The following is a 25090-nucleotide window of genomic DNA, read 5'->3' on the forward strand; positions in this document are numbered from 1 at the left end:
ACAACATAAACAACAAGAAGAAGAAGATGAACGACAACAAGCAGCAGCAGCAGCAGCAGCAGAAGAAGAAGAAGAAGAAGAAGAAGAAGAAGGAGAAGGAGAAGAAGAAGAAGAAGAAGTAGAAGAAGAATAGAAGAAAGGAACAACAAGAAGAACAAGAACAACAACAACAACAACGTGTTCTGAGTTCAGAGCAGTGGCCGATCTAACGCAGCCACAAAGGCAAAACAATGTTGGTTTGTGCTTTTAATTTGATTTACTTTTGTTGTTTGTTTACGTGTCTCGTATTTTGACGGCTGGCGCAGACCAAGCAAGCTACTCGGCAGCCCTTTCAAGCCGTTCATTCGACTTCCGGTCAGGCGCCGACGGACCGGCATAGTTCGTCGACGACGTAGCGTATCTTGACAATGGCTGCGTCCACGTCATCAGCGTTCACGTCGTTGTGCAGCACGGCGCGAGCCTTGGTCATGCTTATGGGGATCATCTTGACCGCAATTGCCTGCTGCAAGTCCTCGTACTCCCGCGCTGTCACCTGGAGACACGGGAAAATAAAAACGACGCAGACAGGAAACGGAATTAAAGGCCAACTACACTCAAAATTTCAACCTCTTGAAAACGCGATTCCCGTGTAGTCTGCCTAAAAATACTGCAAGATACAAAATATGACAGCTGAATGGGCGTATCCGCGGCGCAAACGGTCACCAAAAATCGGATATTTTGAAACCGAAATTGAGAGGAGCGTGGCCATTGCGGCCAGGCTGAAGTGACGCTCCGGCCGGCCCAGTCGGCGAGCGCCAGGCCGCACGCAGCCCGCCGGTTGGAGCGAACCTGCGCGCAACGCTCCTCCCTCTCCGCAATCCTGGGAGAAGCACGCCCAGCCAAAGCCTCCTACAACGCCTCCCGTTGGCCTGGTGGTGCTCGACCGGTCCCCTCGCTGGCCGTAGGAAAAAGCGCAGGGCAGTTTGCGCGATCCGACAGCAGGTGCAGCGTCGCCTTCGACGGTGCCATTTTAAACGCCTCTAATTAATTAACCAGACATTTTACGGGGCTACCAGTCATGTCCACGTTGGTTTGGCGGTACGTACTGTACGTTCAAACTAAATTTGGCCGAGGTGAAATTTGAGCGCGGTTGGTCTTTAAAGACGAAACTGCGGCGGCGTCTTCCCTGCATCAACCATTTAACCTCCTCACTTAAGCTATTTTATCTCAATACTGAATGTCGCAGTCAGCCCTCGCTAAGAATCAAAAGTTCCCTGACTACATATTAACAGTGATGTGAAATGTCCTTACGGGCGTTCGGGTGAAGTCATCCCCGACTATATAAAGGAGAAATGTAGGGCCTTTACCGCGGCCCAAGTGCTTCGGTGGGCGCACGCTCCCTGCCTCCAGGAACGTTTTCGCGGCCAGACAGACAGTTGCATTTCACCTACAGGTGCTAATACCGTAGAATGGTGCGAATGATCTGTAAGCATATTCTTGTTAGATAAGAATTTGGAGTCGCTTCTTTTATCCGGGTTCGTCGATGAACCTTCATCCGGCGTCGACGCTAAGCCTACAACCTCGACACCGGACTCACTGCAGCTGCTTGTTGCAGTCACTATCCATGCTTCTGCGATCCTGCCTCCGCAAAAGCTGAAGCCTTTTCTAATGCACGTGTCATGGAACGCGTCTCAGCCAATGGGAATTCCGGGAACGGCTTTTCGATACACCTTTTGCGCCTTTTCCGGTGCACTTTGCCGGACGCAGTCCGGAATTCTTATTTGCCAACTTACCCAGTAGAGAGTTCCGCGTTAATATTAAACCACATTACTGAACGCGGTCACGCACACTGACACCGTTTTTTCCGTGCTCGCAAGTCGTGCTCGGCTTCGTGCTCAGAAGTAATGTGCTCGCATCGTGTCACAGGTGCACTGTGGATGCAAGCGAGTGCCCACTATGGGAACCGGCGTTACAATACAGTAGTGGTTTCAGTGGTTAGACACATGCAGATAATAAAGTGCACAATGTAAACAGCGAACCTTGTTCAGGCGCTCGCAGAAGGTAACCGGCGACAGCCGACTCGTGTCGTGGAAGTCGTAGACGGCCATGTTGGTCTGCACTGTCTCCAGGTCCATGCTAATATACGGGTTGCCCTTCAGATTGACACCTGCGGACATGAATGGATGCGCATAGAAACATACTTTAGCGATGCCGCCGGCACCATTCCTCCAGGCAAAGCCTAGAGCGTTCGCAAAGGGCTAGGAGACAATGGTGGAAGCGTTGGATACGGATCGCATTCATTTAATAAACCAGCGAACTTCTGTTGCGGGCTGGGCAGTGCTCCCTGTCTTTCTTTATCAAAAGCCTTCCTCAAATCCTACCACCCCAAACGTCACATGAGACAAGCCTGCAGACAATGGCAGTCACGCCAAAGACTTAATCAAGTCACCGCAGCTCATGGTCGCGGCGCCAACAGAAAAATTCCGACGGTGCTGGCAGAAAAGAAAGGACATACGCCCGTCATAATGCCCGGTGAGCCTACGTCGTGCCATGTATGAGTGTCCTTCGCTTCGAGAATCGCATTAAGGGCTCATAGTCACGTTGTAGATATCCCGACCATCAGCCCGGAAAAAATGAAATTAAAGCCCTCTTTGACTTCACAGCCTTACCCCTGGCGAGCCTCTGGGTGTTTTCGTGGTCCTCATGCAACCTGGGAACGATGGTTTTCAGCGAAACGAGCCCCGCCGCCGCCACGATGCCGGACTGGCGCATGCCGCCTCCGAGACACTTGCGGACGCGGGCCACCCTGCGTGCGATTGGATTGATGGAATCAGATTGTGGGATAGAGAAAGCAGAGAAAAAACGTGACGCCATCTTCTGCGAAGCCACACTTGAGTTTCCCGGATACGCATGTGAGGAGGAGGAGGAGGAGGAGGAGGAGGAGGAGGAGGAGGGGACTTCACTGAAGCCATGAGATGAATTCGCATATCTATCCTGGACTGGTCCGGAGTGCCATTGGATTGCAGGCCTCATCCCACAAGGATTTCAGCTAGCGCTGAACCTCCGCGTCCAAATCCCTGATGGCCGTGAAGTTTATTTAAACTCATATCTCACTTCTATATAACATGGGCATTAATCATTGTAGAGTTACTTCAACTGGATGAGCTGTTCCATGCCTCCGTCTCTTCTAGAATCAACGCCACCCCTATGGGAGCACAGCTTTTTGCCTGCTTCCAAAAAAAACATAAATTAAAGCGGCCGAATAGCTGAGTCTCAAGAAACCAAGACTTGCAGCTTTGCAGAAAGCACTGCGCATTTGTCTGGAAATAAATCTCTGCCTATTTAAGCTTGCAAAATTCGCGGAACCCCGTACGTGTCCAGCGGCTCGTTGTGTCTCGCTCATTACGTACTTGACTTTAGCGATGGTGGTACGCACTTACTCGGCACTGCACATGCGTCTTTCCCGCAAACCCGACTCACTTGTGAATGAAGTCCTTTGGCCCGGCGACGAGGGACCCAATGGGACACGCAAGGCCCTGAGAAACGAAGGAAAAATATTGTACGACACAAAACTCAAGGCCATCAGCCGATTTTTCTATGGGCATAGTAAGCGATGGACGACCGTCAACTGTCATGCACGGCTGCCAGAACTTATTTTAATAAAAACATAAACTCTTCTGATATGAACACGTGCATTTGCGAGGCCTCAGCGAGAGCCCCGTAAGACGCGCTACGCCACCGTTCATAATGACGCTAGGTCGACCCCAAGGCAGATTCAAACTAGGTAATCTTTGGAAGGGAATGAATTTATGGTTATCCTATTTTAGAGGGACATTCAAATATCAAAGTAAGAAACATTGCTACTAACGGAAACGTGTGTCTGGAGACTCGCGCCACGCTCTGTATGACCACACAATTGCCCTGTATCACCCCGCGAGATTCCGTTTCCTTGTGTGTACAAGCCCGGCATTTCCTGTGCGAACCCAGCGCCATCTACTGTTTCACTTGGAACACTGCTTCTATTCGTTTGCTCAACTGTTAAAGAGGCCCCGCTGCTCCGCCTCGGTAGTCTATGGGTAGAATCATGGGTTTTGGAACGAACCCCCCGGGCTCGAGACCCAGCCCTGTTACTATTTTTTCCCCAAGAACCGTGATTTTTTTTTTGTTGTACTATGTTCTCTTACCTCAATTCTGCGCATTATTTTCCTACCAAAAGTAATTTTGTATCTTTTAAATCGGTTCAGAGGTGGCGCGCGGCATATCAACATGTTTAATTAACGCTCTGCATCGCACCGGAAGCGCCGGGCTTGTGTCTATCTTGAAACGGAATATCGCCCGTGACGGACATTAACTCAGCTAGAGTTCTACTTTTTTGGCATAGGCAGGTTTTTGGCAACCTTCGGTTATCTTTTCTCCGATTTGTCGTTTTCTGTCTATTGGCGGTGAGCGCGAACACAGGCGGCGCTGTGATGCGCGCCTCCGTGACGTCAGCTTAGGGATTCCCGCATTTGTCGTCTGCTTCACTCAGGATCGCTCTCCCTGCTGTTTCTTTGCGGTCGGTCAACGTCTGATGCTTGTCCGCACCAGAATTGGCGTGTGGGTAACTTTTTATCATAATAATAGGCCTAAAATCGCATACACTAGCTCCTGGTGTCATTTAAAATATAGTTTTGGATACCGCTACGGCAGAAACATTGCCGGCGCCTGTGCGGAGCGCGAAGAGTTGGAGCTAGGCGTTAGCATCTCATGTAAGCATTCGAACAAAGGGAACAGTCAGCTGCTAATAACCGACAACAGCGAAAATGGAAGACCAAAACAAATTCTAGGCCTTCAGGGCTGTCGGCTTTGGCAGAAGGCATCACGATTCCCGGTAATCATATGTAAGGTAAAACAGTTTTTGCAACCTTGCCGAACGCTCGAACGCGTTTTGTCACATCACTTTACGTTTTCAAGGCATGAAAGTTTGCCGACATGCACTGTAGACTGCAAAAACTGTAGGTTGAGTTCCAAATAACCCAGTGTGTATATACGCGCGTGCTGATTCTATACCAGTCATCTAACCAGTATGGAGGTTTATTGAGCAAAACGAGTCACGTCTTCGATGAATTTATAGTAACACATATATGTTTGTTAAGACTTGGAGGGATATTTCGGAACATTTTGCACAGCCTTATCTTCCCGATATTCGGATATGCGTTATAGGAAAACTGCACTCAAGAGGAGGAGGAGGAGTAAGGGGAGGAGGGGAAAACTTTGTTTAACAATTAAATCGATCTGGTTAGTGGGCCGGGTCCTCAGACCAGGACAAGAGAGTAAAAGTAATTTTCTTCAAATCATAGAACGCCATCCCGAGTAAAATAGGATTTGTTCTTCGCGCCTGGAAGGGTTGAAAAGCAATAATGAGCTACTTGTAATTCTTCTTCGGTTTCGAGTCTTCTAATATATGCAGGTATACTATTTATTACGTTAGTTAGCGAGTATATCATGCCTTCAACACCGTAATCATGTCATCATTGTTCGAGTTGAGAGTCAGTTCGTTATGATAACGATATAATTACGACAGAAATTCGGAGCACAAAAGCCGCCTTCGAGTAGTGTGGACCACGTTGTTTAGGGCGCGATCGCGGTGGCGTAGCACAAACTTTCTTATTGTATTTTTATGTGAATAAACAAAGCACGCTGCGGATATTCACCTTCTTGCACGCAGCCGTAATGAAAGCCAATTTGTGAAGAAGGGAATGCATGCCATACAAAATGAAGGAAATATCCACACGACCTTTGTGAGGCTCCCAAACATCCAGAAACCTCCTAATAAGAAGTTGGTGACGGCGCAGAAAAATTAATGCGTTGGACAGAAAAAAAGCAAGAAACATTAATCCGATACAAGACAACAACGAAAGAAACAGAAGAAAGCCGTTTTAGTTCCTGCTGTGCGATGAGCGTGTAGAGGCCGCTGCTTGGCAGCGTTACTGGATATAGACTTGAGTAACTCTGGCTGCTTGGTACGTAGTATTAGACTGTTGAGTCTTCATAGGAGCTTCTGAAAAATACTGCAGGGAAGCCTACGCATTTTGAATACTTATCGAGAAGCTCTGATCGCTGATCCTCGCGAAGAAGCAAGAAAGGACGAGTTACACACGATCTTCTGACCGATACTCTGAAGAAAGTTGTTCTCTATCTCTTCGTGTGTTGCAAACTTGTGGGGGATACAGCTTAGAATTATTCAGATGCGTCAGAAGCTGGCAAAATAACTGAGTCGCTAGAAATACGCTTTTTATAGCACTAATGCAACGAAGCGGGCGATTTCTAGCCCAGGCACTGTTGCCTCTCACAAGCGGAGTGTAGCAGACGACAGCGGCGCGAATCCCTAAGCCGACGTCAGAGCCAGGGGGCGCCACTCAAAGATCTCACCGCCAATCCCTTTCCCCTGCTATTGTGCGAGTCGTATATATATATATATATATATATATATATATATATATATATATATATATATATATATATATATATATCAGCGATAAACAACTTTTAGAAAGTTAGCGCTTGTCCCGTCTTTGCCTTGCCCTTTGTCCTTTCTGCGCTATGTGAACTTAGTGAAAACATCAAAGAAAACATCATATTCATAAAGGGAGTTAATTCCTTTCATGGAAATCCACGGTGGTAACGTGGCAGTACCTTGGATATGCACATCATGACCGTGTCGGAACTTGCGAGGATGTCCCTTGCGGGGACGCCCAAGTAGGCAGCCGCATTCATAATCCTGGCTCCGTCCATGTGCAGGGGGATCTTGTGGGCCTTGGCAAACTGCCCAGCCTGCACGCACGCACGCACAGAAGCGTCGTGTACGACACCGCTCGTAGACGCGCAATACATACACGTTTCTACAGTGGGTACGTCGTTTTGAGGGCGAACGAATATTCATAACGGGAGTTCATTCATTTCACCAAACTCTATCGCCGCCCAGCGACTGTTCTACAGCGGCAGCCATTGCGAAATCGCGTCGGGTTCTACTTTTCCCGCAGCAGCGCGCCATTTACGATTAGAATACGGTGTCTCGACGCCAGCGCCGTCGACATCGAGGCACCCTAGACATCGAGCCGGACATCGAGGCACCCTAGATTAGTACTGCTGCCGTTGTAACTTGCATAGCGCGCAGCTGCGCCGCGACAGCGAGAGGGAGCGGCCGTCGCTATAATGAGTATACGCTGTACAGCGCGCACGCGTAGGTAGCTGCAGCGAAGGAGGGAAAAGGGGGTAGAAACGACGTTTACGTTGGTGAGAGATAGAGAGATAAAAACTTTTATTGACACCACTGGCCTAAGGGGCCGCCACCGCGGCTTGTGCTCGGGTGACCAGTGGGCGCTGGGAGTCTTCGTCCGAGCGGCCCAGGGCCTCCGTCCAGTGGTCAGGGGAAGTTATGGTGGGGTGGGGGTCAGAGGGGCAGGCCCACATGTGGTGTTGCACTGTGGATTTAGCGCCACAATGTGGGCAGAAGGGAGAGGGGTAGGCGGATGGGTAAATGTGATGAAGGAGGGCTCGGTTGGGGAGCGATTCCGTTTGGAGGAGGCGCCACAGCCGTTCCTCCGAGAGATGGGTAAGCCGGGGGCAACGTGTTGCGGGAGAGGCGGTAGTCGGTCACCTCCCTGTAAGTGGTGAGGGAGTCCCTGGCAGAGTAAACTCCTTGACGGGAAGTGGTCTCGTCAGGCGCACGGGTGACGAGTGCTCGTGCCGCCTTACGAGCCCACTCCGCGCCGTCTTGTCCCGTGTGTGCCGGTAACCAGAGGAGCTCCCAAAGATGCTGGGGGGCTGAATTTTGAAGCAGAATTTTGCAGGCTAGCGTGGAGATAGTGCCGCTAGCAAAATTTTTGATGGCCGTTTGTGAATCAGATAATATTAGATCAGGGGGAGGCCGGTGTGCGAGAGCCAGGGCTATGGCCACCTCTTCCGCAACATGTGAGGTTGTGGTGGGAATAGTGAGAGACGTCAGAGGAGTAGTAGTCGGCGAGGAGACGACAGCCACAGTGAAGGCCGGCTTGTGCCTGTGTGCTGCAGCATCTACGTAGAAGGTGTTTGGCGAGAGAGGGGGGGGGGGGGGAGAGTGTACGTTGGTGAGAAATCGAATGACCGCGCCATCCCCTCCAAGCATAAATCGTTCCAGCGTCCTTTGCGTTCTTGGGTACGCGCCGTCCCGAATTATATATGAGTGCGAACAGCCCCGCAGATGACCATCCTGTTCGATTCTCCGGAGATTTATTCTATTCGGGATAATGTTCTGGTAGTCGATTTTTGTTACTTTATACATTATTCCGTCTACTCAGTATTCCTCTTCGTGTTGGCTTCCTTAGGGGGTAGGCATAAGTCTACTCTAAAAATCCCGCCTGTTTATATGGGTTTGTTTTGGCTCATACTTCTGTTTACGCCTGTTTATGTAGGTGTGTTTTGGCTTATACTTCCTATATTTCCCTCAAGCGACCTCGCGCACAAATTCTGGATTTTCGTGCCTATGCTGTGTGCACTGCAGACGATGATGGGTTAAGTAAAATTCTGCTCAAATAGTATTAGTACGTGGATCGTGTTACACACACACACACACACACACACACGTACGCACACACACGCACGCGCACACACACTCGCACGCGCACACACGCACGCACGCACACACACGCACGCACACATGCACACACGCACGCACACGCACGCACACACACAAACACGCACGCACGCACACACGCGCACAAACGTACACACACATGCACACAAACACGCACGCACACGCACACACACGCGCAGTGTCTTTACAACATTCCGCACGCTCTCAAACGCGAACTTCTTTAAAAAGGAGCGAAAAACGTCTGCAAATAAATCGCCTTTCTATAGATGGATGCACGCGTATAATCCCTACCTTTTAGCAATTTCCTCCTTGCCTTTTCTCTGCATTTTTGCAGCTTCCCGATCCTGACTGCAATGGTTGAACATTTATGTACAATGTTGGGTTAACAATGTTTTTCCTAAAAATCATTTGACAGTGCAGCGCCAGACCTGCGGTTTGCCTTCTCAGCACTGCCATTAATAACTCTAACGCTTCTGTTGCATGATATATCCGCAGAAGTATTCTAGGTAGTACTGGAATTCCCAAGCCCTAGCTAATGAAAGCCCTAATGACTGTCTTGCGTTCGCGACAGCGCAATCGACCAGGCGCATACCTTTTCCAAGTAGTCCAGGGGGAGAACGGTGCCCCCGCAGACGTTGTGCGTGTTCTCGAGACACACCAGTGATGTCCTGGGGCAGTGGAAGTCCCGGTGCCTGACCCGAGACTCGAGGTCTTCGATGAGCAGCCGACCGTCTCTCTGCGTTGGCACGGCCCAGCTCTGCACAGCGGCTACCTGTGCAGAGAAGGCGGCGTCGAGCAAAACGATAGCGGCTTCATGCAGCCAGCGCTCCTCCAAAAATAAAGCACGGTAAAACTGACCGGACTTACAAGAGTGAAGACACAGCGGCGACAAGAGATAAGTGATCAAACGTACAGTTTTTTGTGAAAGTTTCCGCGCTGCCGGCTTTTCCCTGATCATATAATTTGCCGTCTTTAGTTTTAATTTGGGTTTAAAAAAAAAAACGCCTTTTTTTACAGCGTACTCGTTCAATTTTAAAATTCCGAATCACTCTTAACCACCCTTATTCTACAGCCCCTTCCACAACTCTTAAGTCTGTGCTACACGGAAACTTTGAGCGGAAAGTTGAACGCTCACTTACAAGTGTGTCCTATGTATTTACAATGGGGCACTCGATGGACAATTGGTTCAATGGCCTTCCGAAGGCCTTTGAAACGGCAGAATGGAGCAGGTATTAATCGGGTGACGATATCTAATCTGTGCATCTGTACATGTGTGCGTCATTAAATGATGAAATAAATAATATTATCGCGATATGACGAAGAAGTGGTGAGTCGAACGTAACATCTTTGAAGATGTACCCCGCACCCTTCACCAAAGATGTTACGTGGCGGCAGGACGGAAATGACAGGAACCACGGTAGATGGTCAGCGATATATTTACGCGCTATTTACAAGTCAGCCACGACAGAGCGCGCGCCGGCTACGCCCACTCTTAGCTTCTACTTCGTCAACGTTCAGGATAACGGCGGTACGTTCGACTGACCCCTTCTTCGTCCTATCGTGATAATATTGTATTCCATTGCATTGTTTGACGTTAATTGAAGATTAAGCGCATACACAGAAATTAGTTTTATTGCATTGCACTGTCGTTCTTGTTTTGACGTCACAGACGCACCTGAGCGACTCCTCCTTGCTCGTTGAGGAAGAGATGGGACGCGTCCCCAACCAGGATCTCCTGCCCCCGCTGGTCACAGTGGGCCATCACTGCGAAATGCGTCGTGTTTTCCAAACAAAGCCGCATATGCTGCACGACCAACTGCGCAGCATTCGTTGTTCGCCTACTCTGTTACTAGTACTACTACCCAGTACTATCTCGTACCCAGTACAGACCAGATTCCGTATTTTCACTGCTCGCGCACATTATCTCCCCTGACCGCGGCACCTTTATCCGACATCGGTTTGCACACGCAACATCACTTTGTACTTCCAATGGTAATATAACTATAGAATTTTTGTGGTGCATGTCATTAGCTTAATCAGTGGTTCTTAGCCACGAGTGTGCCGGGGACCCCTTTCGGTCTTGCAAAGGACCCAACGAAGAACTACGTTAATCTCAAACAATTTGCACTTGCAGCTGAAGTACCCCCTCGTACTTATTCAGTGGCCGCCTTATGTGTCTGACTTTTATTCTGATGCGTGCCGTATTGTCAAACAATTTGTTATTGCAGCTAACAGTCCTCTAAACACCTATTCAGTTTGAACAGCGCAAGGACGCCGACGACAGAACGGAAAAAAGACAGTACAAGCGCTTGTACTGTATTTTTTCCGTTCTATCGTCCGCGTCCTTGCGCTGTTTGTTCAAACGATGTATAGTCAACTATCCCAAACCAAAACCTATTCCATGCCTTTTTCGTGTCTGGCTTTTCTGCATAGCTGGTGTGTTGTGCAAAAAGCCAACGTTAAACACTGTGCCACGCGGAGAAAGTAAAGGTACAAGTCATACAGCGAAGCCACCTTTCTTCATTGCCAACAAGGTTCGCCAAACAGAACAAAATGGAGAGGGGGAGGGAGAGTTTTGGGGGAGGGGGGGACTTCACGGACTACTGACATGCCCTCGCGGACCCCCTGGGCTCCGCGGAGGATCCATTTGAGAACGATTGGAGCTAGGTCGTACTCCCCCTCTCTACGATCTTCCATCAGCCCCACTTCAATTTTCGCTACCATTCCGCGCCCATTTTAAGTCGTGTCGTAGTTCCGGTTGCGAGACTTTTGAAAGGCACACAAACCAACTCCCGGAATTGCTGTTTTTCGTCAGTCACATCCGTGTCGGCTGCCTTCAGCCAATCGGGGCTCGCTCGAAGCGGCTACTTTGAAACGAGCGAAAGTCAAAGTTTTGCCCCTGGTCAGGTAAATACCATCACTACTCACTTCTAGGATTACGAGCACCTAATAGTGACTGTTAAATGAATTTACGCACGCTTGTAAATGCAGATCTTCTTTCCGCGTTGTTACAATGAAAATGAACCAGTGTCAAGAGCGCCCAAAATTGTGTCGAGCGCCTTTAACAGCGTGTTCACCCACGTCGCAAGGAAAGTTCGGCCAGCCATACTAGAATGGGTTGCGATATTTAGCGGCTGTGTCAGACGTTTCGGTGTCGCCAGCAAAAGTCGACTACAACTGCGCTGAAGGGCTGTCAATGTTCGCGTGGTGGCGTCCTATAGGCTATGGATCCTTAACTATACCAGGCAGCTGGATTCCGTTTCGTTATTTAACTTGATGCCAGATGGTAGCGCATTGATCTATGGACCTTTGCCATAGAAACCACTCGGAAGTCGTCATTGTGGACTGATTCAAATTTTGGAGGCTAATTCACTTTTTAGCGCGCCGAAGCTGCCCCTGGACGATGAAGCGTACCATAGTGGCGGGCGACACAAGAACGTTTTGCTTTTCCCCCTCGTTAGAAAAACAGCCGGCGCGTCCCGGTTTAAACCCACGTCGTTAGGGTGATCAGCAGCACAGCATGTACCTAGGCCACTGAGCCACCGCGGTGAATATTCTGGACTGCATCATGCATGTTCAGACATCGCCTCCTGTATTTTACAATGCCAAGCGCATCACGCGCTTCCCAATGGGAGTGACTGGTACGCCTGCAGTGCCCACATGTCGCGAGGTGGGGCCCCGAGATGAACCGGGATCGCCCCACCGTAACTGAATTCGAGAGCGGCTTGTGCCTGGTTGCCAAGGCAACCGATGTTTGAGATTGCCAAAGTATATGCGCTCGCGCCAGCGTTAGAAAACTCAGAGCCGCGGCGGAGCACGTTTTGCCAACGTTGCCGCTTTCCACCACGCGTCACCCAAGATGAATCGGTCACGTGACTAAAGCGCTGGGAAGGCTACCCGGAGTAGAAGGAGAGGGCTTGGTTGGCCGGTCTGGGCTGATGCGTTTGGCATTATAGAAATATAGGAGGAGATGGTTCAGAAAACATTGCAAAGAGAGCGACTCCCCAAATCATCTTTGCATGCTTGCAAAAGTTGATAACGGATGTGCTTGAGCTCTCCTTATCTGCAATGAATAGGTAGGCGTATAGTGGGTACTTTCGCAGCACAATGTTTGTACTACAGCGTTGAGTAATTCCTAGTCGTCCCAGTGCGCTTGGAAGCAGCGCGTGACGGAAGCTCTCCGCGTGATTTGTTTCGAGCTAATTGTTCCGCTGTGGTAGCTCGAGTGCGAGCAAGGTTCGCTACGTTGATAACCGTCTGAGACGCGATAAGCAACCGAGTTTTGTAGTTTCATCGCGGATAAGGCGCGAAAAAGATGTGACAGGAAGAACAAACGAACGCGTTTTATTGTGCCCCTGATCTGCTGTCAATTTATTTTTGTATCTCTATCCGCATTTCTGAGTTTACATATAAAAAATTAAGCGAAAAGGTTCTGATAAGCAGTCATTTAATTTACTCAGAGGACCCAATATTGAGAAACTGACGTTCCGGGAATAATGCAACGGGCATACAATCATTATCAGAAAGCAGAACAAAATAACATGCCCGTGCCTTTGTTCGGGTGCCGTCCGAAAAATGCGTCCAGATAAGATGATGTATCGACCATTGTGGCGTAAGAGATAACGTTCAGTGATAATGTTCTTCGGTGTTCGGTGATAATAATCCGCTTCCTTATTGAATTTGCGGTGGGCGTTTTCGTTCAGTCTACCATTGCTTTCTCTCTTTTTTTTTTTTTTTTGGGGGGGGGGGTGTCGTTGCTATGCGACACAACGCTATTTACTGTAGTGAAATTAGAATTTTGCAGAAAAAAGCCTTTTTATTTGTTTATCAGGGTACATACAGTGCTTTATTTTGCTTTCCGCTGTTGTTTTTCTGTCGGAGACATTTAATTCTTCGCGCCCCCGGATTATCACCTTTCCCGCGTAAAATTATCGACCGATCTGTAGATTAGCGCATAAATAATTAAATAAAGCAACAAACTAGCCAATCATTCAATCCAGTAGTAGCCTAACGAGGTCACAACGGTTCAACTCACGCAATTATTTTTTAAAGCGACTACCTGTTTAAACTGGACGCAGTGGTACGAGAAGTTCTGATAATAATGTATTCATTCAAAATATTAAGTATGAGTTAACGAACTAACTGCATAATTAAACTTCAATAGCAAAAAGCCTCTCACCTGCGGCTAGGTTCCCCATGGTTCCTGTGGGGACGAAGAGAGCCGCTTCCTTGCCCAGAAGCTCGGCAACGACCTTCTCCAGCTCTGCAAGAATGTTGACGGTGTTGACGCGCGGGAAGTTTGAATGCCACAGCATCGTCGATTCGAGGCAAATGCGGACTAACGCAACAACAGGTAAAGAAACTTAGATGTACGGCAAAGTGGGCTGTTTTTTTACTGAGAAAGACAGGAGTAAGGTTATTATGTTTATTTCCTTCATGGTGTGTGAGCTTCCTCATCTGCACGTACGTTCACACAACTTGAGACATCACAGGGCAGCTACAACTGCTTCTGCAAAAGATAAGAACGAGCAACAGACATCTGGTGAAGGAGCCTCGCACAAACAGTTGTAACTAATACAAACAGTCGCAACTAAAAGGGTATTTTGTTCTTGCTTCGCTTCCACGTTGACGACGCGCGAGCACTTTTCACTTTTTAAAAATGCATGTTTAGTTTTCTATCTTTATGGTAAAAGGAGTTTAATTTGCACGGTGATCGAAAGACGAAAAAATTCCGAATGCAAGAGTGACCCAAAAAATTTATCGGTGGCAATTTTGCTCATAAAGAAGGCAGTTTTTCTTTTATTTTTTGCGATAAGCCGATGGTGCGCTGCAGCGTCTGTAAAGTTTTGTTAGAGCGGATATCGTGGTTCAGGCGTGAATCACGATGTCTGCTCTTAGCTACAGTTATAAAAGTTTTGTCTGCGTGAGGCAAGCTAATAAAACCAACTTCGCCAAACCTTGCTCCATTTTTGTTTTATTATTCAAAAATCTACCAACGGCAACTTTCTCAGGAACCTTGCTATGGATAGCCAACCAGTTAAAGAGAGGTGACAATTTCTTACCCCGCACGGCAGGCAGACTTTTTGTTGCGTAAACAACAGCCACAAAATCACTCGAAGGGGCACAGGTAACAATACATGTATACGGACATGCAAACCCCCTTCCTCATGCACAAACCTGAACATTGAGTAGAGCAAGCATTACTTGCTGTATTTCCCAACTAAATAGTAGTCCCACTAACACATGTACGCGTAAGGCAAAGCATAAAAATGAATAGCCAACGATTGAGTCGTCCCAATAATGTTCCTATCCGTGTTATATAGAATGATGAGTTGCCTATTAACATATGTAAGAATGTGTGGGGAGGTGCAAACAAGAAGAAGGCTTTACTCGCATCAAGAAAACGTGGACCCCGTACCGTTGACGGTGGGGTCTTCCTTGAAGACGTCGTCCCCGACCTCGGCGTCCTTCATAGCCTGTCGCATCTCGGGCGTCGGCTTGGTTAGAGTGTCCGAACGGAAATCCACCACCCGTGGCTTGTCCATGCTCTGCCGGTGTTATAGAGGCAAATCAATAGCGTGGGCGCTAAAATGACCCCTTGAAGGGCGCCATTGCTGTTCAGTCCAGTTGGGTTGAAAAGAAGAACACGTTGCTACGAATGGTGTTCGAAGCAGTATTTCAACCCCCCCCCCCCCCCCCACACACACACACATACACACACACACGAACACACCCTTAGAAAAGACTTCCGTTTTGTTTTCCCCCAAACACAATGTTCTAAAACACGGTCCTCCCCTCTTGCAACTCGTGAGTGAGCTTATTAATGACAATTTGTGAACACAGAGCGCCCACTACACGTAGTGCAGTTCCTAATAAATAGGAACCGTAGAGGTTTATCTCCAAAGGTTAGAAACAAAACCAATTTCTTCAATCAAGCGGCTTTGACATGATGACTAGAACCCAAAGTATTTCATATTCAAATTTTGGGGGTTTTATGCGCCGAAGCTACACCTGTTCTATGAGCCATGCCAATTGGAGATTTTGGGATTAATTAAAACCTCCACGTGATTCGTAACGTGCGGCGAAATCTGGCCACATTGGCGTTTTCCTCTTACGCTTCCACCAGAAAAACGGCCGCTCAAACATATTCCCCACTTCTAGGTGCTCGAAATTAAGCTTAAAATGTCTTACATTATGTCGCTATTCCTTGCATTACTGCGGTCAGAGAGACTCATGAGTGAAACGGATGCGTAGTCGTCGCTTCCGCAGCCAGAAAGTCATTGCGAAGCGCGCCGTAATGCGAATTTTCTGAAGCAAGCTACAGATATATGTGCTAACTGGAAAACAGCGCAAACGGACGAATACACGAAGTGAAGCAACACAGAAACGCGGCGCTGTCTCGCGACTGAAGGCTTATTTTTTTCACACGCAGTATAAATACCCCTGTTATCAACAGCGACTGTAGAGAAAAATGAAGGGTATGAAAAAAGTTCTCCCACCTTCGCAATTGAGATGCGAAGACTGAAGAAACTGAGGAGCAGGTGGTTTTAACTTGGCTTTTCTTAGGTCTTCCCATCTTATCGGTAGATCGGACACTAATGCCGCCAAGCGTATGCCGTCTCCCCCAACTAGCAAAACACCTGCACGCCAGAGCCTACATCATCACCAGGCGAAGCCAATCCCCGACGCGCGCCTCTCCACCCGAACGTCGGCGCGGCGACGCGCAATCCCCGCACCTGCTCGTCGGCTCCTTGCCTCCTCCCCGCTTTCCCTCACAATTCTTGGCCTAGTATTTTTCCTCCTCTCCACTTTGTTGCGCCAAGTCTTGAACGACGCCAGGCACGAAATGAAGCCACGCTGTCAAAAACAAAGCCACTGGGCTGTTTTTAACAGCCGAGCAGATAAAAAAACACCTTTGTCTTAAAAAAGGGCGTTTTTTTTAAGTGGCCCTGCAACACTTTTCTCAACTTTTTTTGAAATCTTAAACGCTTGCAGAACGTAGACACTCAACACACCCAGTACTTAGATTAGGGGGCCGCAAAGTACCTCAGCCAAAAATTGCTGCTCTATGCCCATCAGATAATTTGTAAACTCACTAAAAAAAATTTTCTCTCTTTCCCGGTCTTTCTTCAACGGCTCGAATTACGTCACTAAGGCCATGTAGCGGCTGTTGGCCGGTTTTCCTTCAGTTGCAGCAATGAATGCTTTTCGATAGACTCTTTAAAAAAAACACACAAAAACAAGGCACAAATGGAAGGTGTATCTGGTGCGACGAGCAAATCCCGCTGTGCCGCTCCGTGCTGGCAATAACTATAGCTTTCACAGTGGTTCCAGACGCGAAGGAAAGAGTTAAAGCACTTATCGAAAGTGTTGCAGGGTCCCTTTAAGAGAAAGGGTTAAAAAGCGAAGTTTTCTCCATGCAAATTGAGTTAAATCAAAGCCCACAAACCCACCCCCCTAAAGTCCAAACTCCAAACTGCCAAAGTCTAAAACCAAAGTCCACTTCAACTCAGCCAAAGTTCAAAGCCACCGCCCGCGCTACAAACCCAAAGGAAACAAATTCCGAACACCCCGAATTCGATGGTAGCGCAATCGGATAGACGCCTGTTTCATAATGTCAGGAACCCAGGTGCGACTCCGACCACGAGAAGCGTTTTTTTTTTTTTTCTTCCTTGAGGCACGCACTCCCCACACGTGCTCGTCGGCTGCTTTTCTCCTCGTCACTTTCCCTCACACTTCTTAGCCTAGCATTTTCTTCCTCTCCACTTCGCAGCGCCGAGTTTTGAGCGATGCCAGGGCACGCATGGAACGCAAGCGTAAACAGCTCCGCTGATGAAAACAATTTCATACAAACACAAAACATGAGCCCCATGAGAACAAAACACTGAAAAGACACCACTCATAATAACGTCACGTGTGACAGCCGTGACGTTGCCACAAGAATAACCTGATTTTTGATCAACATGGAGCCAGATCCGGACAGTCAACACACAAGACACAGCTGGCTGAAATAACTAATGATCTCGCCGACGCAATTCATTCCAACAGTCAGATTGACGACCATATTCTTGGACTTCTCCAAGGCGTTAGAATCGGTCCCACATAAAGATTTAATTACAAAGTTCTTGGCTTTTGGTATTGGTCACAGCTTAATCTCGTGGATTCCCGGCTTCCTACAAAACAGAACAAGATGTGTAACCCTAAATACACATGTGTGCGACAGCCTTGATGTGTGCTCGGGAGTGCCGCAGGGTTCGGTCCTTGCGCTTCTATATACTATTCCTTATCTATATCAAAGATATCCCTTTTGTGTCGAGTCGCCAATACAGATGCGCCTTTTTGCAGATGATTGGGTCACGTTAGACAATCAGACGACCAAATCAGGCTAGATAACGAACTAAAATATTTACGAATAGTGTCAGAAATAGATTTTGCGACTGAACGTATCTAAACCATTCACTAATAGCAAATACCCGCTTCATTGTTCATACACTATGGAAATCATTGAAATCCCTAAAAGTGACCAGGAAAAATGTTTTGGCGTCACGCTTTCGGCCAAAGAAGTTGGAAACCACACATTGACTCCAACGCTATAGAAAAGCTACGTATTCTTAGATGAACGTTGCGGACTGCAACAACTCGAGTCAAATTAAATACATACAAGCCTTTTATTCTCCCTTTCTTGAATATGCTGATTTAATCTGGAGAATCCCCCAAAGACACCTAATAGACAAAACTGAACGAATCCAGAAATCAGCTGTGCGGTTTTTTACTCTAATTATGCGCGCGGTATTCAAGCGTCACGAACCAAACAACTAGAGAAAATTTTCAGCCACTTTCTCAATATCGAATCATTTCTAGAATATTTTTATAAGTACTTTATCCTGGTTATTTCGAAATACACCGCTCTCCATACTTACAGGACCCGTTTAAACATCCACTAAGGACAAACACTAACATCGTCATTTTTTTCGCTTGCTAGTCATGTCGACACGTGTAGGTAATTCTCTATTCCCAATGGCAATTTTTTTATTGGAATCAATTTCCGATCAGTTCAGTTAATTGCTCCACGCTGGACTCATTTGTGACCTGTATACAGGGCATTGGTTTTTCTTAAAAACGTATTCATTTGAAACATTTGAAAGAAGTGCATTCATGTACTCAGCGACTTTCGCAGGGAGTGGACAGCCAATTTTTCGAAACACTTTACGATACTGTAGTTCATTTTACGCGTTGTACTCATTTAGCAACAAGAAATGCCCCTCCCCCTCCCTCAGGAGGGAAATAACTTATCTCCCGAAACCTGCTCGACCTTAAAGCGCGCGTAGCCCACGTTAAAATTCCCGCGTAACTTCCATTTCCAAAAGCTTCAATGCAAACGCACAAGCGCGCAGTTTTGTTTCCCATCATGTCAAGACAATAAGCTTCATGCGCCACTCCACACGGATTCGCAACCTAATTAACTTGGGGTCAAAATTTGGGGAAAATGCGGTTTGTTTTCTTCAAAAGAGTTAGGCTAACGGTAACGATATGGTAGCCGGAATCCCGAGGCAAGCTAAAGTCGGCGTAAACTGAATGTCGTCGACGAGGCTGCAGGCAACCAACAACTTAGAAGAACGACTACGACATGGACTACGGGGTCTACGACTCCGGGACATCCTGGGTTCACTCTGTGTTTTCTTTAGAAGATCGAAGTCATGAAGTGCTCAGCGTGGACATACCGACATCTTGTTCCAAGGCCTCCGAGGACTCGCTTCTCTTTGGCTTTTATGGTGTTGATGAGCGAAACACAGCGGCACTGCTCGCCCCCTCCGCGACCGCTACGCGCCCGATAAAAGAGACAGCCGAGTTGAGTTCGTGTTCCTTATTCTTTGTTTCTTGTCCCCCTCTCCCTCGTAAGGGTAGAGCGCGGATGAGATAGCGAATAGGAGGCGCATGTGTTTCTCTGCCGTTTTCGCTTCCAGTTTCGCTGTTTGATTTTACCTCGTTTCTGCCCGAGCCCGAATTGCAACGTTCTTGCCGGCATTTTTTTTTTCTCTTGTTGCACTATTAAAGCTTTTATACAAATTAGGCTTTCACGAATGCTAGTTTCGCATTGTTGCTTCATTGTGTCACATGCTCTCCCTTGCCTCGGAATACCGTGATCGATGCTGCGTCGCGGCGTATCACCTCCGAGCTAAAAGCCTGTCCGAAGTTGCGTGTTTCGCTTTCGAATCAAGTTTACCATATCTAAAACATTCATCCGGCTTTGTAAACCGCACTAAACAAGCTAGAAAAAAAAATAAACATGATCGTAAAATCACCGATTTCGCGGTTAAGGCGACTCTAAAGCCAAATGTTTCCTTGGAGGTGACTGCTCGCAGCTGTTTCTTGTTACCGTGCCGCGCTGCTGCGGCGCGATAGAGCACATGCCTGTAAGGTGCCTGGAACAGCTATATTAGGAACCTTACGTGCCTGTAGCCTTCGTACCGATACGGCTGTGCTACCTTCTGTATAAAGTGGCATTACCCTTACTGCTACTATACTGTAATACTCATTTTTGACCTCGTTCGGTTTCAACCGACAGCCCGCGGATCATCGGCCCCCGATCGGGGAATCGATCGGTAGGAGAACTGCACAAAACACAAATGTTGGTGCCACAACCGCTGAGAGGGGGAACAGTAATTTGTTCATACAAAAACGGAATCCAGGAAACCAAAAGAATGATAAAAATTTATTATTCCTTTAAATGAAATACGGGGCCAGACTGCAGAATGAGATTGCAATTGCATAAACACGCAAATAATTCAATAAATAAATAAATAAATCTGCGAAATGTTTTTTCACCGGGGGCAGACAAGGATAATAACATTCTTTAATAATGACAATAATATTTCTTTAATAATAACAAGGATAATAACAAAGGATCAAAGGATAACGAAACGGAACTGGCAGAAAGAGAAAAGTAAAATGTAGAAGGCAGCCATATGTGATTAGTTGAATCGAAGTAGCTGTCGACGGTACGTGGTACGGAATCTACCGCGAGTAGTACTCGAATATTGTTACTGAGCTCGAGGTCGCGGGTTCGATTACCGGCCGTCGCGGCCGCTTTTCTGATGGAGGCGAAAAGCAAAAACGCCCGCATGTACGAGATTTCGGCGCACGTTAAAGATCCCCAGGCGGTCAAAATTAATCCGGAGCACTCCACTACGGCGCGCCTCATCGCCTGCGTTGCGTCGGCACGTTAAACCCCACAATGAATCAATAAATCACTCGAATATTGTTGACGAATTGATTTGAACTTACCGCGCTATCATTTCGCGCTTCAACACCTTTTTTTTAGGATTCGCGTCACGCTGTTACATTAAATATAATTCAACAAATGAATTGCTTGGAAAGCTATTGTATTGGCTGCAGCGGTGCATCTAATTGTTCGTCATTTATTGGTAAATACCAAAGGCAACAATAGACACGCAAAACTGTACAAAAATGCCCGAGTTCTGCGAATTTTTCAATGTACTTACTACGGTAAATGATTTCTCCATCACCCCTGAAGCAATTGATGGGACACGCTTGCATTACTCCGTTATGCATGCACTTTTGGCGTGTAAATGAAAAAAAGAAAAAAAAACGGGGATAAACTAATTTTAGTAGTTTTTAAATAAAGACGAAAATGCACGCAAAATTAAGCGCACAAGGAGCAATTCAGGGCAATAACCGTTACACCAGTTCGTGAACAGTTCAGTGCAAGTACTGCACGAAGCACGAGGCTTGCATTATTCCTCTGGAGGTGTACACGAAACACTGGTTTAGCACTCGCCTGCAGTGCCTATAAATTGAAGAACTAAGCGCAAGCGTCACCAACTGCACTGACAAATCGAAGAAGCTACTCCATCAATTCAATTCAGCCAGTGCGGTGAAATTCGACGACCCAAGCTTAGAGCTTGGCGCATATCAAAAGACCTCGGGACTCTACAGGCAGTTATGTAGTTCCGAATGTGTTCCTCGCGATACCCATCACCAGAATAGAAGCGATCTTCTAGAGGCTCCCGCTTGGAAGAAAAAAAAGGCAAAAAAAAAAAAAAAAGAACTCCCAGTTTCGTCTGTTAGCTAGGAATTTCTCCACTTTTTTCAGGGCCACGAAAAAAAAAAAACGTTTTTCCGATTCCCCCCCCCCCCTTCCCCCCCTCGAGACCCACGCGTCTTAGGTGGCCGCGACCGAAGCTAGTCACACCCGCTTAACTTTATTCCGAAACTTTATTCCCAGTGGCCCACTTTCCGGCAGCGGTAAGTTTGCGGCAGACAGTGGTGTGCATAATGCAGTTAGCGCCTGTCGGCCGCATCTGTGCCGCTCGTCGTTTGCGGTGCCGCCTGCACTAAGCGGGGGTACCAAGGAGTGTACCGCGCATTGTTTTCTTTCCCGAGACGTTGCTTCACTGCAGCCGCCTCCGACGCTTGCTCGCGTGGCTGGCGGCCAGCGAAGAACAAAAGACAAGAGCGGAGCCAAGATGGATGGCCCGAAGGACCCTTCCCTCCCGCAAGATCTCTGCCGCGTCACGCGAAGGTGACAGATGTTGCGCGCAGCCACCGCCCAGACTCGACCGCGCGGGTCGGTTTTCGTGCTTCGTAGCGGAGCGCTGCCGGCGACGTACGACCACCCGCCACTCGCATGCGTTTTTCGTACCGTTTTTTGGATGAGCTCGCTTTGTTATTTGGGAACACGGTAAATCAGCGTTAGGCTCGAGTGGGCGTAGTAGTGCAGAGATAGATGAAATTCGTGCCGTGCAATTTTTAGCGAAGTCTCGCGAAGATGGGTCACTCCACACGTGGCTTCGGAGTGAGCGGTGAGGCAAGCGCAAATACCTTCTTTGGTATACCTACCCTTAGAAACACTCTGACGAAGGTTCACATTTACCTGCCTTTACAGTCAAGTTTTGGCAAACGTGAATAAAACGGGAAGACAAAAAATAGCAGTGGGCCAAATGTTTGAAGCTTCCGAGTAATTCAGGAGTACTTTGCGCTACCCTATTCATCTTGTTGCGTGCCTTTACAAGAGTATCACTAAATGTTAGAAAATTACAAGTTCAGAAGGCTGGCTTTTCCGCAAAGCACGCACAGGTCGTTGGCTCTGCCACATGGTCCATGTCCTTTAGTTGGCTTTACCACACAACACACACACACACACACACACACACACACACACACACACACACACACACACACACACACACACACACACACACACACACACACACACACACACACACACACACACACACACACACACACACACACACACACACACACACACACACACACACACACACACACACACACACACACACACACACACACACACACACACACACACACACACACACACACACACACACACACACACACACACACACACACACACACACACACACACACACACACACACACACACACACACACACACACACACACACACACACACACACACACACACACACACACACACACACACACACACACACACACACACACACACACACACACACACACACACACACACACACACACACACACACACACACACACACACACACACACACACACACACACACACACACACACACACACACACACACACACACACACACACACACACACACACACACACACACACACACACACACACACACACACACACACACACACACACACACACACACACACACACACACACACACACACACACACACACACACACACACACACACACACACACACACACACACACACACACACACACACACACACACACACACACACACACACACACACACACACACACACACACACACACACACACACACACACACACACACACACACACACACACACACACACACACACACACACACACACACACACACACACACACACACACACACACACACACACACACACACACACACACACACACACACACACACACACACACACACACACACACACACACACACACACACACACACACACACACACACACACACACACACACACACACACACACACACACACACACACACACACACACACACACACACACACACACACACACACACACACACACACACACACACACACACACACACACACACACACACACACACACACACACACACACACACACACACATATATACACACACACAAAAAAAAATTCTGTCAAGCAATAAACTTCTAGAAAATAAATGCATGACACCGTGGGAGTGTGAAGAAATTGACCATTTTAGGGGTGAAGCTCCTTGGGGGCTCGGGCTGTTGGCGTCGTTTCATGTTGTCACGGTACTAAAACACTGGGCTTGAAAGTGAACATTTCGACAGACTTCTGTCTGGTTGGGAAGTTACTGAACTGAGATTTAATTAGGCTCCAACCAATACAATGCAAAAAGGCAAAAACCCGACGTTTCGAAGCCGGCTCGGCTTCTTCTTCAGGGGTGACAGTGGCCACGCTGCAGCTCCATCTTATAGTCTCACATTTGCTGGCCTCGCACAAAGCCCCTCGCTGCGGCACGTAATCCATGTGTGTACACCGAGGGGAGAGTGCCAAGCGAGCGATTAACATTCCCAGGTGTGCGTTGAATATGCCACGATTCGAGGAAAAGCCGCTTCCTCCAGTTCGTTTCCCTTTCGAGGATGGCCGTCCCGGCGAAGTCAATTTTTGTGGTCGGCCATGTCACAGTGTTCGGCGACTGCGCTGCGAACTCTATTCTGCTTCCGGACGTCGTTCTTGTGCTGCCTAATCCTCTCCGGCAGGTTTTTGGTTTCACCGATGTACGAGGCGTTGCACCCCGCGTACGGAATGCGGTAGACGACCCCGGGTGCCTTCTCTATTGTCGTCCGGTCTTTGGGGCGGGGGATTAAGCGGCCTATAGTTGTCGAAGGCTTGTGCGCTATGTGTACTCCTACCCCTTTGAAAATGCGGGCCAAGGCCTCGCTTGTTCCGGGGATATACGGCACCGGCACGCGTTTCAGGGGTCCGGCGGTTGAAGTTCTTGAAGAGTTTGTTACCCTCTTCTGCTCTTTGCGGCGCGTTACGGAGTGGATGAACTTTTTTCGGGTAGCCGTTTTTCTTGAGGTCCGCAAATACACGGCTTACTTCTTTCTTACGTTCTGATTCGGACGAGCAAATTGCATCAGCTCTGTTAATTAAAGACGACACAACTGAGGCTTTGTGGTTAGCGGGGTGGGCCGAATTAAAATGAAGGTAGCGGCCGGTGTGCGTCGGCTTCCTGTGAACGGAGAACACCAGGCCCCTGCCTCCTCTTGTCACTTGGGCGTCAAGAAAGGGAATGGAGCCGTCTCGTTCACATTCAACCGTGAACTGGATGGCGGGGTGAACGGAATTTAGGCGTTTTTTCAGGCTGTCAACTGCGGAGGTCTTCACTATGCAGAAGCAGTCGTCTACTTACCGAAGAAAAAGTTTAGGTTGCGGCCGGAAGGAGCTCAGAGCCTTCCTTTCCACGTG

The 25090-nt window shown here is 48.0% G+C and overlaps 1 protein-coding gene across 2 annotated transcripts; it reads right to left on the minus strand.

The window, feature by feature from the left end:
* Positions 1 to 233: 233 nt before the first annotated feature.
* LOC144169630 (uncharacterized) lies at positions 234 to 19452 on the minus strand. 2 transcript variants are annotated; one of them, XM_077698884.1, is made up of 10 exons: positions 19315 to 19452; positions 15012 to 15141; positions 13773 to 13856; positions 10269 to 10357; positions 9186 to 9365; positions 6655 to 6792; positions 3460 to 3515; positions 2649 to 2785; positions 2019 to 2146; positions 234 to 532 (listed from the first exon to the last, which is right to left on the minus strand). In XM_077698884.1, exons 1-10 carry the CDS (start codon positions 19318 to 19320, stop codon positions 356 to 358), a joined length of 1125 nt encoding a protein of 374 aa, XP_077555010.1. In that variant the 5' UTR covers positions 19321 to 19452; the 3' UTR covers positions 234 to 355. The 2 variants fall into 2 exon arrangements, with proteins under 2 accessions (XP_077555010.1, XP_077555011.1); XM_077698885.1 differs by lacking the exon at positions 15012 to 15141.
* Positions 19453 to 25090: the final 5638 nt, after the last annotated feature.

This window comes from Haemaphysalis longicornis, unplaced genomic scaffold, assembly GCF_048455015.1.
Source record: "Haemaphysalis longicornis isolate Haplotype H1 unplaced genomic scaffold, Haemaphysalis longicornis Haplotype H1 scaffold_2, whole genome shotgun sequence".
NCBI lineage: Eukaryota > Metazoa > Arthropoda > Arachnida > Ixodida > Ixodidae > Haemaphysalis > Haemaphysalis longicornis.

What these genes read in the sequence shown, in the direction of transcription:
- LOC144169630 (XM_077698884.1), bottom strand. An exon ending in GGAAGACCCCACCGTCAACG is followed by an intron (nt 13,857 to 15,011) that starts GTACGGGGTCCA and finishes ACATTCTTGCAG; the next exon opens with AGCTGGAGAAGGTCGTTGCC. An exon ending in CCAAAGGACTTCATTCACAA is followed by an intron (nt 2,786 to 3,459) that starts GTGAGTCGGGTT and finishes AATCGCACGCAG; the next exon opens with GGTGGCCCGCGTCCGCAAGT.